General features: G+C 38.7%; 1 protein-coding gene across 5 annotated transcripts in view; it reads left to right on the plus strand.

Annotated features, from left to right (window-relative positions):
- The window catches only part of LOC147254793 (muscleblind-like protein 1), a 75,698-nt gene extending 59,185 nt beyond the window's left edge, over positions 1-16,513 (plus strand). For 3 of the 5 annotated variants that reach the window (XM_086216340.1, XM_086216341.1, XM_086216342.1), the window contains 8 exons: positions 1,771-1,989; positions 4,839-5,078; positions 7,240-7,293; positions 8,023-8,173; positions 9,493-9,528; positions 10,415-10,506; positions 10,920-10,993; positions 12,466-16,513. In XM_086216340.1, coding sequence (XP_086072466.1) covers positions 1,771-1,989; positions 4,839-5,078; positions 7,240-7,293; positions 8,023-8,173; positions 9,493-9,528; positions 10,415-10,506; positions 10,920-10,976 — 849 coding nt within the window. In that variant the 3' untranslated portion in view covers positions 10,977-10,993; positions 12,466-16,513. The remainder of the gene's footprint in view (positions 1-1,770; positions 1,990-4,838; positions 5,079-7,239; positions 7,294-8,022; positions 8,174-9,492; positions 9,529-10,414; positions 10,507-10,919; positions 10,994-12,465) is intronic. The other 2 variants (XM_086216343.1, XM_086216344.1) reach the window with 2 other exon arrangements.
- The last annotated feature ends 1,720 nt before the right edge of the window (positions 16,514-18,233 follow it).

An 18,233-nucleotide genomic window follows, 5' to 3' on the forward strand; every position in this document is an offset into this window, starting at 1 on the left:
TTAAAATAATATTTTTTTTTTTAAATGTGCTCTGAAAAAGATGTCTTTGATCTTAAAATGTGTGATCTAAATGTTGCTATGCATTAGCAGTTTGTATTCAGGGCATTTAGACTGGAGGAATCTTTATAACTATCAGATGTCACTGCCACAATACAAATTGCTGTGAGGCCACATGCAGTGAATGTAATTCTTTTAACACAGCTATTTGAAAACTTGAGAAGAGGATTCTGCATTTCCATATTAGCCCACAGCAAACGAATCGATGCAAAGTGGAGAGATATTCCAGGAATGGCCATGAGCACTTTCAAACTTCTTGCAAGATGATATCATTACATTTATAAAACCTCACAAGTCTTTTTGACATCTTCCCTCTATCATTCAAACCTTGAGCAATGAATATCCTGAAATTGCACCTTGAGAGAAAAAAAAAACCATCCACTTTCTCAGAGCACCCTCAGATAGGATATCATTCTCTACATACTCAAGAGGGCAACGCTGAGAGAATTAGAAAGTTCATGCCATTATTCCTGATTTTTCCATATCAAGGCTGCAAAGAGGTTTTGGAAGGAATGTAGCTGTTCTGCCCCGGCCGCTGCTGCTGCTCTATTACTCATTGTGTCATGTTGGCAAGGGCTCAAGAGACAATCCTTCGACTGGGGCTGAGGTCAGGAACGTGCAGGGAAAACTTGCAGTGCGTCAGCTAGCAAGCTTCTTAGCCTCCCTCTCATAGACAATCAGAGGACGCTGTAGCCAGGACTTTTTCTCTTACAAATTCAAACACAACACATTATTGACCTCGTCTCACACAGCTTGACTTGATTTCTCGCCTATATTACTTGCAGGAGAAACAGCACACACACACAGTCTATTATGGAAGATGTTAAATGCCCAAATGAAGACAAATCAGACGAATAAATAAAATGAAACGGAGTACGTTTGTTGTATGAATATAGTGAACTGTCACAAATGTGTGAAGGATTTGTTCTTTTATTTGTAAAATTTTCCTTGCTCAATCAAATCATAACATTGGAAAGTGATTTGCTGCATTTTAGTGTTGGCAAGCAGAGGGCAGCATAGACCTGACAAGCTAAATATAATCAGACAGTTAGCCCCAAACCCTTGTTTTTTACTTTAGTGTGGACAGTAATTAATAATAAAATTAAATGGATGAAATCTGCCAGCACTTTGCATTGGTAGATATCATGTGCCTCCTAGAGGACAACACTAAAACGCAGTTTAATGTGGCCTGTGTAATAAAGGGACCAGTGAGAAAACAATGAATTCTATATCTTAAGACAATTATCAATAACGTTAATATTTGTATTTGTTTCAAAACTGTTTGATACAATTGGGTACACACAATTTGATACAAAATATAACAAGCTATCTAAATTCATTTAGTAGTTTGCTTTGTTTCTATTTAAACATTTCAAATCTTCTATGGTCAAGACAAGCAGTTCTCAACGAGGAAACAGACCATTTCTTCAGATCAGTCTATCTAATCGGATCAATCTTGACCTATTTTTGACATTTGCTTCCTCTCAACATCCACAAAACACAGGACTTTACATGGTGGTTATGTTTGCAGACATCATGATTGGCTCTTGTATATCTCTGAGCAGAAATTTGAGCAGGATTAAGCAAGAATAGCGTTATGCTTATTGGTAGATATAATTAAATATTGTATATTTTTATATATAGATTCAACAGCTAATCCTAGTGAGATCCTTGTGCTTATTTTTTGCTCTGTCCTTTTACATTTGTCCACAGCCCATGTTTTCAGTCACACCCAGCCTTGCAACCAACGCCAATGCTGCTGCAGCAGCAGCCGCAGCATTTAATCCCTATCTTGGCCCAGTGTCGCCCGGCCTGATGCCCGCTGACATCTTGCCCAGTGCCCCTGTACTGGTCACCAGCAACCCCAATGTCCCCGTACCAGTTGCTGCTACTGCTGCTGCTCAGAAACTCATGAGGACAGACAGACTGGAGGTGAGAGACACACATTTAAAAACACATTTAGAAATGGAAGAAATATGACGTTAGTGACACAGACACCACAGATCCCACAGACGAGGGGATTCATTATTTTGTCATTCTCCTATCGGTCACAGATTAAGATTAACAAAACTCTAATAACACTGCACCCGCTGAGATCTTTTTTACAGCTATGCAAATAGATTGGGCTTTGAAATGTGGGCTGTGCCTCTTTGAATATTAAAGCCATGGGTTGGAATGTCTTGCCTCAACAGTTTATGTTTGTAGAGTTTAATTATGTATTTGGTACACAGTTTCTGTTACAGTAACTACATCCCATTACCATAATACAGTCATTACCCAGACTTAAGCAAAGAGAAAGAGACATCAATGAGGGAATCTCTCTACAAACATTACCTTATTCAATGCTGCATCCCATTAAACAGGCAGGAGACAGCATTGTTTAGCACTCAAGTTACACTGTATCTGCGTGCAATTTCCAGAGAAATCTTTAGTTTTTTCTGTGAAAGCAATCAGTCATTTGAAACCTGATGAGTACTGCTCCTCTAGCTGTGTTCAGATAATCATTAATTGGACTGTACATCTATCTCATCCATTATGCAGCCCCACCCGGGAAAGACTCGCAGCGGAATAATGGGGAAATCGTTGGATGCAGGCAGGAGGCGGGCAAAGCGTTAGGAAGGTTACATTTAAAATTTATCATTGGGCAGTCTGGTAATTAATGGGGGCGATGCTCAGGAGGTCGCTCGGCTCAATAAAAGAGTGGACAACATGCAGAGCGAGGGAATGAGTCAATGACAGCAAAAAAGAGATGGAAAAGAGAGGGATAGGAAATCAATTTGTGGACCTGTTGTGTACATTAAGAATAGGTACTGGGGCAAGCAAGGACAGCCCTCAATAATCCAGAATAATATTGGACAGATGTTACTGTAAATTTTAGTTGAAAATGACAATCTGGATCATAACGTGCGGTCTGATTTTCAACTGCAACTTTGGCATTACAACTACAGTAGAAACAAATGTTGGAATTGGAATGAATAGACGTGACTGGTTAGAGAACATAATAGTTTAAGGAACAGCTTCAGGTTCCAACTATTTCTGGCAAAGGATTGATAACATTCTGTTTCAAAACTCTGAACAGTCAAAGATTTATGAAATATTTATTAGCCAAATGCAATAATTGGCAGTCAATGTAAAATCTGCTCATTGTCGCTGTTTCCCCTTCAAGATATCTAAACCCTGATGTCAGTCCGTGGAACTGATTTATATTCTATTCTCCAGTTTCTCATAATTTCTGGTGTGTGACATTTTAATAAACAAAGCTGAAATTCTATAGAATGTCACAATAACAAGTCAGTAGTTATGTTATTGACAATTTCTTTCAATCTGAGAGAAATTTGTATTTTAAACCACTTTTCAAGAGTCTTAATGTCTCATACGTGTGCTTATTACACCATTTCAGTATGCTAACTCATATGTGGCTAACCTGCATCCATGTAAATGGACCCGAGGGACAGTTACTATGGGGACGGAAATATGATTAACAGGCCTTTTATTTGGTTCTCTACGTAAGCACTTTCACAGGGCGAGCTCTTCCTAATGCATGATTAACCACCGCTGGGCGAAACACACCGGTGTTCTCCTGCAGCTGAGAACATCAAATTGTTTCCATTTAGCCATCCCTTTCTTCTCTAATTTTTAACCAGCCATGCTCCCTTGATTGCCAAAGAGTCTCACTCTGTCTCCTTGATCCTCATCTCTCTGTCCTTTACTCCTCATTCATCAGCTTTCCTTTTCCTTTCCCTCATTTTCTCCCTCCCTCACCCGTCTCTCCAACATCTGCCTGACAACAAGGCAGTCTCTTTTTTTTAAATAAGGCCAATAGCAGCTGTGGTGATGGTGACACTGGTGGGGAATTAATGGCTCTGTGTTTGTGTGTGTGTGTGTGTGTGTGTGTGTGTGTGTGTGTGTATATTTATATGTGAATGTGACAGACAGACAAGAGAGACTCGTACCCCAGCACTGACACAGATCGGTGATTCTTAGATGATTAGCTGTCATGACAGGAGACAGAGCAGGGTTGGTTTGTAGATAACTGTGCTGGTGGCCTTTTGTCTGGCACCACAAATCAGTTGCTTTAAGCATGTAGACAGTGAGATCAGGAAACAGACATTTGGTTAATAACTATAATAACGTACAGATCGATAAAGTGCAGCATGAGATTACATTTCATTTTGGCGGAAGACAGAATTCTGAATGCAAGTCAGAGTCGAGGCTCAAGTACAATTCTTGCACAGCTCTAAAAGTGCCAGATTTTGATTATACGAAAAAGAAAAAACTGTCTCATAATTTATATGTACACCCACCATGTGTGAATGTGTGTTTGTATGTGTGTGCTGCTGATTACCCTTCAGTGCAGCTTCCCTTGAGAGTAAGCAGTCTCACACTTCCCGTGAGCCCCTGGCTGAAGTCAATTGTTTTCCCCCAACTGTTCACACAGATGCTGCCCCCTTCTGTCTCTCAGGAAGAACAACAACTCGGCTCATTTGAATAACGGATAGATTAGTGATTGATGAGTCTGGGAATGCTGGTTACAGTCTGTTCTGCTTATCAATCAACAGTAATGGCCGAAGCTGTCGTTAAGATTGGTTAGCTCTGTCTGCTAAAGTGATTGTAAAGTTCTCAAATGACTGAGTAGATTGATTACTTCATCAAATGTGAAGTGAAGTGAAAGGTAACTTCATAATTTGTGTGGATCTAGTGTTTGAATGCGTCTTTATCTTAATGATATCATTGTTGAGTAAACAAAATAATGTAGTAAAAGTATGTTGTTTGTGTACCAGGTGTGTCGGGAATACCAGAGGGGCAACTGCACACGTGGAGAGAACGACTGTCGCTTCGCCCACCCTGCAGATAGCACGATGATTGACACCAACGACAACACGGTCACTGTGTGTATGGACTACATTAAGGGTCGCTGCTCTAGAGAGAAGTGCAAGTACTTTCACCCTCCTGCTCACCTGCAGGCCAAGATAAAAGCCGCTCAACACCAAGTCAACCAGGCTGCGGCTGCTGCAGCCATGGTAGGTATCGGTCTAAAGAGTGCAAACCTCCTCAGCTCTGTGCAGCCACAGCAATCTGAATTTAAGCGAGAACTAGTGATCTAGATTTTATAGCTATATATATATATATATATATATATATATATATATATATGTATACATACATACATACATACACATATATACATATACACATACATACATACATACACATATACATATATACTGTGTGTATGTATGTATGTATATGTGTGTGTGTATATATATATATATATATATATATATATATATATATGTATGTATGTATGTATGTATTCTACAGGCAAACTAAACTTACTTATCTTATATTTTGATTACTTACAGCAAATGAATGTTCTAAAATAAAAGGATAAACATAATTCTCTGTGCCTGTATACGTTCAAGCCTTGATACAGCTTTGTTTTTAAGAGCTAGAGTTGTTTAAGTCAATATAATCTTTCCCGTGCTTGTATTGAAACTCCCAGCTCCCATCTCAATTTTCCACTTCCACTGCTCTCCTCAGCTCTGACCCAGTATGCTCGAAGAAGATTCAGAGTTAGTGTGTGCTTTATTAAGAGCAGGCTGTAGTACTCATGCTCTGATCTCTTCCCCTGCGAACCCCTTCTTCTGCTTTGTTAGTTGAATCTTGTGTTATTGTTCACAGCCAACGTGTATAGAACCATTTGTGTGGTGAAAAGTACTGTGAAAAGTGATAAAGTGTAAAAAAATGAATTCAAGTTTAAGTCACTCCACAAAGTCAAAACATAAGTTTACTGTCATCACCGAATTTAGCACGGTGCGAAATCATCCTTGAGAATAGTTCTGATACAAGGCTGCATTCAGACCAAATCAGGCTCTGCGACGAAGGCACACGATATGTTTAAAGGACTTTCAGAGAAGTTTATGAAATCTGACTCAACACTGTGGCAGGCAACCATGTAAACAGGATGTCAGAAACAAAAGATGCCTCTGCTGTTTCCTTCTGCTCCAAGAGAGGACTGATCACTGTCGTCTGGTTCATAGTCTGCTCTGCAAAACAGCGATAGCAGTCACCTTCCTTTGACTTGCGTTCATTTGATTTTTAGGAGAAGAAATTGAGGGATGGGTCCTTGCAGGGATGATGCTTCTCATTTTTTGAGTCCAGGCCATTTGCTAATGACACACCCACACCGCTGCCAAATAGCTGCAGTGCCTGATTTGGTGTGAAACTGCCCTAATTTACCTTTTAACCTGCTTTAAAATATTTAATACCATGCTCACATTATGGTATGGCTGATTATTTTTAATCTTATTTTAATAATCACAATTTAAAAGCACATTGTGCTGACACATACAGAAGTGATCTGTTTTTAGAGCTTCAAGTACAGCCAGGATTCTGATAAATGATGTCTCCTGTAATTTGACAGGTTGATTGCTGTTATTTATAATTATGACTTATTGCCAAGGTGCAGTGTAATAAAGGGAGTCTTAGGGATTACTTTCAGTCCGGTCAGATGATGGTCACCCTGTTGTGATTGGATAAAGCGAATTAAAGTCTGAGTCACAACCAGGTTAGCTTAACAATATAGTGGTTTAGTTTCATTGCATCATTTGCCAGCATGTCAGCACCAGTTTATGCAACAGAGGCATTTTAAGGGACTAGGTATTATATTACTGGAAATAGATAATAATATTGTTTTAAAATATATATATTTATTATTTCTTTCATGAATGCTGTCTAAAATATCAGCTGTTATGCTCCCCAGAACATCAGTGCAGTCAAAGCTAAGTTCACTAGACAGAATTCTCAAAATAAATTATTTCACGGACCGTAATTGAAGAGTTCATTTGCAAAAACAGAGGAGAGCCATTCTTCACAATAAAGACTTTTTTTTTTAAAAAAATGAATAAATAAAATCTTATCCATTTCAAGAAATGGCTTCTTTGTCTCCAAATGTACTCCTCAACTCTGTTCAGTAACCCTGCAGCCATTAATGTGCATGCTCTAGTCTTGTTGTTGTTATATATTGCATTTGAATGATTTGTTTTTTTTATTTGTTTGTTTTTGTTTGTTTTTTCTCACCAACCCACACTGCACTGCTGCACCTCCGCTTGCTGGTTTATGTTATGCGCTTGAACCCCATTGGCCCATTGCCCATCATGTGCTCGCTGCCTGCTAATTAAGACTCAGTCGGCTGTCAAATCACAGAAGCGACCCCTCGACGCAACTTTTGACCTGGTACTATGACCTTTCACCTTTTAGCCTGGCATGTAGCTGTTGTGTAGTAGATATACTTCAACTGTTTTGGTTAATATTTAAAAAGTACATGTACATGTTATTAACTGAACCAAGAAAACATGGAGAGGTGATGAGCTGATTGTTACACAATTCCACATTCCTAAATTTAGATATCAAGAGACCAAGAGGATTTAATATAAATCAGTTTATCACCTCCTGTGAGTTTCAGCATATAATTGTAAAAATTCATGTTTTGGTGTCTAATATGTTACAGTAGACTTTGCATGATCTTATCGCTTCCCATATTGCATGAGTAAATGTTAGAGGTGTCATTACAGTCTTAACATGCTCATAGTGAATGTGAAGCTTTCCTTAACTTCATAATTTCTGATGATGATCCAGCAGTCATTTACAAAGTGTTAGACGGCGTTATGTTCAGAAACTTTTAGTATGTTTTTGTTACATTCAAAATGATAAGGTTCATGACACTGTGAGGACTCTTGTTTTGTTGTCTCTAGTAAGATAGAAGTCACAGTGTGTCAGCTAGTACCACCATCCAGCTGCTCAGACACAGGTAGTCCACTGCTTGCTTGCCAGTGTTTATAGAAGCTGTTTGGAACTTTATCTTCTAACAAAATTCTTTCCTCTCTCTGTCCTGAATGTCACTGCCACCATCCTTTGATTTCCCTCACTCCCCCATCCTTTATTTTGGTCTTGTCCCCTCATCAGGGGCTCCCTCCCGTCTTGCCTCCTTTACCAAAGAGACCTGCACTTGAAAAAGCCAACGGTGCCACCACTATGTTCAATGCTGGTGTTTTCCAGTACCAACAGGCCCTGGCCAACATGCAGTTCCAGCAGCAGGCTGCCTTCATACCATCAGGTATGTTTTGACTCTTATCTGTAATCCATGTCAGTGGGAGTGACTCCATCATGGCTTCAGGCTATCAAATCGCATGCTGTTTCACTATGATGTTCTAGCATCAGCAGCTGGATGTAATTTCAGTGTTTGTTTTAAGGTCTCCTCGCAAAGTACGGTAGCATTATGACTATATCATGGAAGCTAATTGCATTTACTAGAGAAAAGAAATCAGTGTTTCTCATAATTAATGAGATACACTTTTGTGTTTTAATAAAATAATGGGTTTTTTTTTTGGTCGTAATTCAACTGTTATTATCATTACAGGGAAAGTATCGAAGGTCATGGTTACATTCCAAATTCTGTCTGTTTGTTTGCCCACATGAACATAATTTCATTTTAAAATTAGCTCATTAAAAGATCCTTTTTTTCCACAAAAAGCTGCAGTGGAGGTCACCTTATTTATTTGTCTCCAGCCCCAAAAACCTCCACCAATCAGATGCCTCGTTAAAACATTTTTTTTTAAAAACAACTTCTTGACTGCTGCAAGGCTCACCAAAGTTATTTCTGTGAGCCTATACACAACGGGTCTGAACTAGATGAGTGTTTTTATCAAATCTGATCTCACGTCTCAGCAGCTACACAATTAAAGCTCATTATTCAGATGATTTTGTTACATAAATCAAATTGAAGCTGAATCATTCTGAAAAGTGAAGAAAGGGAGTTGCATCAGACCACACGCCCAATCCCATTGGAGAATACACACACACACACACACACACACACACACACACACACACACACACACACACACAAACACCCACCCACCCTGCGTATTTCAACTGCTCTCCTCTGGCCACTGCATAGTCATCTTACACTGCGTCCCATATTCTCATCTGACAGCCTAAGAATAGCCTGCCATCGATTCCCCTCAGTGAGAGATTCGGATGCTCCGATCCTCAAATATCACACTATTGGACTGTCAGGTCACTGCAGCACTCTTGGAGGGTTCTGAAAGCAGGTCACTCCAAAGTACCTCTGTGCAAACAGCTCTCACACTGCAGGCAGGAAAATGGGACCGTTAGCAGTGTTTGTTTAATATTTCCATTTAATAGAGCAGCAAGCTGTGAACTGTGACTAGACAGCTGCAATACTAAGTTCTCTACTACTGAAGGGTTTATATCCTCCGCATGTCTAAATGAATATACATTTTGTATTGAAGCAATCAGGTAAATAATTTGTTCATAATCCAATGTGTGATTGTATAACACTTGTAATGGATTTTCTTGATTTTTTTTTTCTCCCTTTCCACTCCATTCCCTGTTGCAATGCATGATGGGCAGGCTCGATATTGTGCATGACACCTGCAACAAGTGTTGGTAGGTGCCAGCTTTCCTTACTGATTCTATTTGAGACCATTTTTAGTCACTCACATTTCATTGAACTCATCACATAATGTGAGAACATTCTCCATTTTGTGACTTTAGACTTTGAACCCCTCCTCCGATGCAGCAATTGTAATGTCTCCTCCATGCAATTGAAAGTGTGGCTGACAAACGTGAATTTTAAACCGTGTATACTTTCAATTGGACGCACTGTGTTTTAATAGTACTGCAATACTCTGTTGTATGAATTCCCCTCTGCTCTGCTGCAGGTCTGTCTGTCACCTATTGCTTGTTGCGGTTCACAATTCCCTGCTTCATTATGCAGTACTTCCATCCAAAGCTCTCTAACCCCTGGAACACCTCATTATCCTGTCTGTTTATACATGCCTTATAAACATGAGGAATTATAATTGGTAGAGGAAACAGTGGTTGTTGGGTTTTTTTATATTTTTGATTTTGTTGTAGTCAGGGTAGTTGCAGTTTTATTTTTTTGTGGAAGTAAATGAAAATGCCAATTAGCTAGCGTGCTCAGTCAGAATGCCATGTGAATTAATAGATAATGTTCCCATTTGAATTTTGACAGTTTCCACTTCCCTTCAAATTTGCCAATTAGCCTCCAATCTCTTTCATTTCTAGATTTGTTTTCTTTCTCCAGAGCAACCTGTCACTCTCCCTTACTTCAAGCTGATGGAGTAATTACTGAAAACAATAAAGGTCGATTTAAATAAAAAAAAGATGTTATTTTGAAGTATTGAAGTTCAGATTTTCTCATGTTTATTAGCATGCTATGATCAGACCTAGAAATGATGCGTTAACAACAACAATTAAAACAAAAAAGAAGCTTTGATCTGCTCACGCCTGTGTGATCTTTCCCTCCAAGTACCCATGATGCACGGTGCTACTCCAGCCACTGTGTCTGCAGCCACCACATCTGCCACAAGTGTTCCCTTTGCAACTGCAACAGCCAATCAGGTTTGCTCTTCTCCTGCTCTCTCTCTCTCTCTCTCTCTCTCTCTGTCTCTCTCTCTCTCTCTCTCTTTCGTTCACACACACACACACGCAAACACACACACACACACACACACACACACACACACACACATCTAGTATCATCTCTGACTTTTCAGTATGTGTTATTCATTTTTTTTCCACTCGTATCGTTCCCATGTGCCTTTCAATGAAAAATGCATGAATGCACGATTCTAATCTCTGATCTTGTGAGCTTTTGAGAACATTTCATTGCGTGATTACTTTGATAATTAGTATGCACATCTTAAGTATTAATTTAGGCTGAATTAATGACAGACTATTTGTCCTCATTTCAACTGATGTCTCTTCTGTGACTTTGTTTTTCCTCTTCCTCTACTTCTCTTCCTCTCAATCAGATTCCAATAATATCTGCAGACCATCTGACTAGTCACAAGTATGTGACCCAGATGTAGGAGTCCCAATCAGAACAGTATGTACTGCACTTCTTTCTCCTCCTTATCTCAAACGCTATGTTTGGACTAATACTTGGTGTAGCTTTTTACCCCCCCCCCCCCCCCAAAAAAAAGAACACAATAGCACGACCTGTGAAGCAGTTACTGCTTCTTTTGTTTTTAATTTAGAAGCTTGCGAAGCTATGTTGTTCTTGGTGTCATGAAAAGTTCTGTTAACGTTCTAAATCTGGACAATTTTTGGGTCATGCGGCATTTTTGTTCTTGGCGTTTCACTGCACAGCGTGGCAGGAATGGATGTGACGTTAATTACGATCACCGTTACTTCCCGTTTTTTTTCTTGATATTTATTTAGGTTTGCAGAGTAAGAACTCGAAGCTGCGCATTAATATAATAGAATCTTCTTCAGTGTAAAGTCATTGTAAATATTACAGTTCACCTTGAATAACTTCAGTATTACACAGTCTTACTTCAGTATTACACAGTTATTTTATGAACCGCAATATCTCTGACATTGATCACGCCATCAATTCTACCCAAAGAAAACCCGTCTATAAAAAAAAAATACAGACAAAAGTGACCTTTTACTTTTTTGGCTTTTCAACCAACTTTACATCTTAAGATCATCCACAACTTTTCTGACTCTAAGATAAAGTCGTTTTCTTGTTGGTTTTTTAAGCAGAGTTCTTACATCATGCAGAAAATATCAGCTCTGTCAGGTGCTTCTCAGCTCAAGGACAATGAACTTTCAGTTGAGAAAAACACGATACTGACTCCATTGTTTTTTCATCAGAGCCCCCTGAATGAAGTATATTTCATAAAACTCTGAAATACATAATATGTGATGTCCAACCCATCAACATGATATATTTAAACATAAGTAGTTAATGGTCATTTAAAAAAAATAATCATATTCTAAATTTAACATTTAAAAAATGCTTTATTTACAATACCTTAACTCGCTATGCCCAGTTGCAGTACCTTTATGGCCCACTAGGAGGGCGCAATCCAAATTTTGGAATTATTGCCCTCATTAAAATGGCATTGAGGAGCTGCTATTGTGATATAAGAAGTAAAAGAAGTTATTTGGTTTATCTCACAACTTTGTGTAAGTCCACATACATATGATAGAAAGAGAAAAGCAAAATAAAACAAATTATAATCCCACGTCGTGAAAGAACTGCCGGCTTTATCATTGGTGGGAAACACCTGCTGTTCTGTTTTACCCTCCTAACATGGAGCTCTTCTGCCAAACAGTGGCTGCCACTTAGTGGTGGAACGAGTGAACGAAAATTAAAAAAAAAAATAAAAAATGAGGACACACAAACTGACTGGCCCCTACGTTCCCTCCAGTGTAAAAATGCAGTCGTGTAAAGTTCTTCCATGTGATCGTCCAAAATGAAAGTTCTAGTGTTGTAAACAAGGCAGCATTCATTTTTTGTACTCGTGACTCACATCTTAACTTAGCTGTGTTTTGTGAACTTCTCTCCAGATGGAACTGGAGTCAGCTGGTGTCGATTCCGAGACAAGCGGTCACCCTTCATGCCTGTAACATCAATAACGAAACGAGAGGACTGAATCTGAGGCGGTTTTGGGATAAATCTGCATGTTCTCATAGGAGGCACAGTTTGTTAGGATTGTTTCCATGTGTACTTCACGCACACAGTTAACACAACCACAGAAAAGACCACCATTTACATCAAAAGACTGCCTTTTGCTCTGTAGAGGCAAGGTACCTTTATTCACCGGACACACTTTGAATGTCAACATGAGGTAAATATACCGAGCATTTGTCAAAGCGGCTGGATTGGTACGTCCGTTGACCAAGACTCATGACGTCTTTTGTTCGTTTCTTCATTGGTTGTTGGTCTAAATCTGTTCATTTGTTTACACGAAGGTGTACCTTTTTGTTCAGTTGAGGTCAAAGACAAGAATAATCTGACTGACTCACATATGCATGCACATTTGTTTGGGTTTTTATTTTGTTACAACAGTGAAAAGGGAAATTTTAAGAGGCAAAATAGCAACTGAATGTTTTGGAGGTGTCTTTCAAGCCTTTGTAGCCTACCTTTCTATCTCTGAAGCACATGTCTTTAACCTTACAGGCTTCCCTGTAAAGTGCCATACATCTGGAAATATATGAATGGTACAGTAAAAGAAATGTTACAAAGTATTAAAACCCAATTATTCCCTTTAATACCTTTCTATTTTCTTTTCTGTTGGACAGCATGCAGCGTCCAGTGTTTCATGACCTGTGAGTCCCAGCAGCACCGCTGCTGATTCCCCCTAATTGTCTGCTCTCTACTGAATTAGTTTATCTCTTGTTGATGTGTGTTGTTTAGGCAGGGAATGACTGGAAAGGTTCAGATTTTTCCATGATCTTTAAGTCTATGGACTCTAAAAGTCAGATGTACTTAGGGGATCTTGGCCTGCTTGAGAGACCAAAGACTCTCCCAAATGATAGCTGGTATCAAAACTGCTGTGAGAGGTTGGAAATCTATGGTGCAACTCGTGATGGATGTGTGATTTGTGTTTGATTTGTTTTGTTTTGTTTTTTTTCCTTTGGTTTCTTGTTTTATTCTGTTTTTGTTTTGGACAGATTGCCAAAGTAGATTTTCGCGTGGTGTATGTAGTCTTACATATTTAAGAATATTTGTTCAATCCATCTACCTGAGAACTGTTTTGTTTTGTTTTTTTTCAGATAGTCAGCCAAAGTCTTTTTGTGTCACTGTTATTGGATATTGTGGGTGTAGACTAGTGGGCTCATAAACTTTAGTGGGCCACATAAATAAGCCCAAGTAAGGATTGGATGTTTAAGAGTAGATCTCTAGAGGAAAAAAAAATATTATTTTTTGGTTTGTTTGTGTTCTTGGGTGATTTTCAGGCATATTTAATTGGTGGATATGACAGGTAAAAGTGGCAAGAAAATAAAGATTGTATTACTCATCCAAAGCCTTAGAATGTACCATCGGGTCAGCACAATGCAACATGCCATTTTTGAACCATCCAGTTGCCTAATCCACGCCATATTAACACACACACACACACACACCTACACACACACACACACACCTACACACACACACACAGCACTATGTAAATGTAACTTTTTTGTCACTTTTCTTTAGACGAGAGTGTTTTACTTCATTTTGTTAGGATGATATTTTGATTTTATTCATGATATTTATCTTTCCTATAATAAGGTAAAGTGTGTGTTTGTGTGTCCCTCATGGACAGTTTCCTGAAATTCCATGTAATGTTAATTTTAATATGATTCTGATTGTAAACTCAATATTTTCTACGTTATGCATATTGTTGAACTGTATGCATATTGTTCATTTCTCTAGTCTTTTTTTTGTGTTCTTTGAACAAAGATGTTTTATATGAGTATCTAACAGTGATGAAATAATAGAACAGAGAGGCTAAAGTTGTCACTGTGGCAACCGTCGCCGATAATTGAGTAATATTTTATTGATTGTAAGGTTTGTAACTAGTCATATAAGAAAAAAAAAGACTATTATTAAAAAAAACAAAAAACTTAGATGTTTAAAGTAAAGATGTTATTTTCTACTGTATCCATTTCAAATAATAACTATTGTTTTAATATTTTTACTCTCCCTGGAAATTGGGCCATGTTGGAAAACAAGCTGCATATTTAATCACTTTTTCGGGGGTGTTGCTGGCGGGGGTCAGGTGAAGTAGGGAGCCGAGTCTGCACGCTCATCTCTTACTTAGCCAACTGCAAACAACAAGGGTGGGGTGGGGAAGTGATAAAGGTGATAAAGGTTGACTTTTTTGCACTTCTGTACATAGTCAAAAAAGAGAGAATCATGTATATTGAGATCTTATTTTGAATAAAAAAAAAATATGTCTATAACGACAAGGAATTTTGCTAGGATAACAAAAAAAAAAATCTTATGAAAGGCTGAACAAAATTACTTGCGTCAAAAAGGGCACTGAGTTCTCACCCTCCTACACCTTTCAGAAAAGGCCAAGTGTTGCTCTTCTTTTTTGTCAGCAGCTTGTAGTTTGCCAGGTAACCTTCCGGTAGGAGGCGTCCACTAGCCTCCAGCGTGAGGGCCTGACTGGGTTTGTCTGGTCCCTCTAACCTGCTTGTACGGACAGGTCTGTGTGTCATGGCCATGCCCTCCCAGGCCCAACCAATCACAACACATCCTGTCTCTTTTACTTTACACAGAGAGGAATGCATGTTCAAGGAAATACTTATACTGTTTTAAAAAAAAAAAGAGGAAAAAAAACTCACAACACAGTAATATTGAATAAGAAAACATGTTACACAGAACGATGTATTTACAGTATACAATATTCTATCAATGTAATGGAATAAAATATATATAAAATAGAATAGTGGTTTATTTAAGAAAAAAAAAAAGATTCCTGAGAATATACTCACTAAAGTTTCAGCACTTGGAGAGTTAAAAAAACATGCAACACAAACACCATAGCTATAAGTATGTTCTTTATGTTTATGTAGGCTGTGCTTCTAGTAGATGAAACTGACCAAACAGTTCAGGCAGAATGGAAGAAAATTCAGAATAATTCGTGATTGAAATAATCTTTTGGTGGTTTGGAATTTTTCGTCCTGATCATCTTTATCATCTCTCATCTGCTACAAGCACGTTTTCTTACGTTTATGATATAATATAAACTGAACTTCTTTTGTTTGTTTTCTCTGCTTGTAGTGCTAATATGATGTATTTTGTCTTCTGCTGCCAGTTTGTTTCTGCTTGTTTCACTGTTCCAGGCCCCCTGAAAGGATCTGTCATGTTTGCATGCTGACCACCTCCTCTGAAAAGCAACGGTAGTGGGAAAAAGAAAAGAAAAAAACACCAAAAAAAACAAAAGAGAAAAACACCACATTTCAAAGCCATAAAGTATAATCTCATCAGAATGGCGGGAGGTGGGAGATCGTACCCTCTGAGTCCAGCTGGAATATTTTTGCAGGGGTTATTTGATGTAGTTGATACAACCTGTGGTGAGCTGTGCCAACTCTTGTGTGTGTGTGTGTGTGTGCGTGTGTGTGTGTGTGTGTGTGTGTGTGTGTGTGTGTGTGTGTGTGTGTGTGTGTGTGTGATTAAGAGAAAAGCTCTCAAGACACTTTTTTTCAGGGGGCCTGCATTGCTATATTTGATTCTTGCTGTTACAAATAAAAAAAAATGTAATAAAAATCTACAAATGAACTGAAGACATTGGTTAAGCTATGTGCTTTCATGTGGGCTCATTTGTTTGTACTTTGTTTTGGTTTGGTTTGGTTTTTAAATTCACAGTTATAACTATCTAACTGTTCTATATGAAACTGCGGATAAAAAAAAAACAAACAAACAAACAAAATCTGTCCGTTGGCCATTCTTCAGTTCACTAATTAAGGCGCTATTCCTTTATGTCCAGCCTGGAAACAAGTTAGGGTTTAACAACTTTTTGACCATAAACCGAACTACTGACATATTGAACATCAACATTCACCTCTACCAGAATGTCGTGCAAAATATAAACTTTGCACAAAATAACACTACAAGAGAACGCGCACAATGCAAATGTGAAGAAAATGTATATGCATTAACAACATACCTCATTTATCTTTTAGAAAGGGAGCAATTAAGCAAATTGCAAAATGTTGAAGTTTTGTTTTTGTCAGTCAAAGGAAATAATTCATCAAAAGAGCTATGAAAGCCCATCCCCCGTTCTTCCTCAACACTGTGCTGAATGGTTTGGCTCCAAAAAAAAAAAAAGTCCCTCATCATACCGGTAGGTATATTTTGTATGCGAAGTCATTTATCTTGTTGCCAAAGTTTGCGATGCACTTGTGGCGATGGGTAAAGTTGTAAGAACTTTTGCTATTTCGTACATTTTAGGCCATTTACATCACGGGTTTAAAAAAAAAAAAAAAGAAAAAAGCCAGATTGGCGAAGTTTGTCACTGGAAGGGACGTCATCACGCAGTCAGCAGTGACTGGAATATTTGTTAATAAGCGTCGATTCAACCTTTCCTGTTTTAAACCGTCCTAATCAAATACTGAAGGCTGACGAGTACTAAGATCAAGTTTATGTGATGTGTTGCTTTCATCTGACGATGACCTGCTTGTCATTCATGTTCATTTTAACCCGCGATCTCAAAGACGCGTTGGTTTCTGTGCTGACAGGTTGCCCCTCCTCTGCGGCTGAATGCCACGTGTGTGCAGTAACATGCTCAGGCCATGTTTTCTGAAGGTTGAAACTTGTCACCCAGTGACATTGTGATGTCTCGGTGCCTTGTAAGCTGCTGAGCAACAGCAAAGGCTTTGAACTGGTTTATCTCTCGTGTTGTTTGACAGTCTGCCTCAATTTACATGTTCTTCGGCCTGTTAAATTATTCGGATGAGGACTTACATGAAATGTTAGGTTTGTTCGTTCGGCAAACACAATTTCTTGTCAATGTCGCGTTTCAGATGTCACAACCTATCAAACATAAAGACAGCCCTTGTTCTCTGGCTTGGTTGTCAAGGGTTTATTTTATGGTTCGACGAAAGTTACACAGTCCCATAAACTTCCTCAACACTCAAATGTGGCTGAAGTTTTGACCTATTTACCCTTGTGCCAGAAACCCTTCATCTGTTTAGGGTTTCTAAATCATCAGATTAGATTTTCTGATAAGGTTGAAGAGCATCCTAATCTACCAAATAATTATATAAGAACGCCTCAGCAGGTTTGCTGGATGCGATGCGCGGTACAGCCACCAGATAGCGCCATCTTCTTTCCAGTTCAGGCTGTCGACTCGGCCATGAGACCAGGCGAGCAATGAGAACACAATGAAGGGAATTGCTTATAAATGCTTTGATCATTTGAACCGTAATTGAATTATAAAACCATCTCAATAAGCCGCAATCATTTATTTTTCTCCGGTTTCACCTCAAAAGCCTTCATATCTTCAGACAAAACAAAGGGATGGATGTTTGTCTGGATGGATGAAACAAACCTCTTGGATGTGGTAAACCATCAGAGGGTTTGCCAACAAGTGGCTTTAATGGTGGAAATGTTGACATATTAACAGGAATCCTCACACTCTTATTGTTTTAAGACAGTCAAATGTCTGCTTGAGAAAACCAACACCTTCACTGACAGACAACCAAGGGTGACTGCCAGTCTCGTCCTATTTCTTCTCTACATTCAGTCTCTCTCTGATCTTCTTGCACAACTATTTTGGCTCCGTCTCCTCCTTCAGTCTGTCATCAGCTTCATTGGCCACGTCTCTTCCCTTCCATCT

The sequence above is a fragment of the Aulostomus chinensis genome, chromosome 10 (assembly GCF_037954235.1).
Source record: "Aulostomus chinensis isolate RoL2024-O1b breed Wild chromosome 10, RoL_Achi_v1.0, whole genome shotgun sequence".
Lineage (NCBI taxonomy): Eukaryota > Metazoa > Chordata > Actinopteri > Syngnathiformes > Aulostomidae > Aulostomus > Aulostomus chinensis.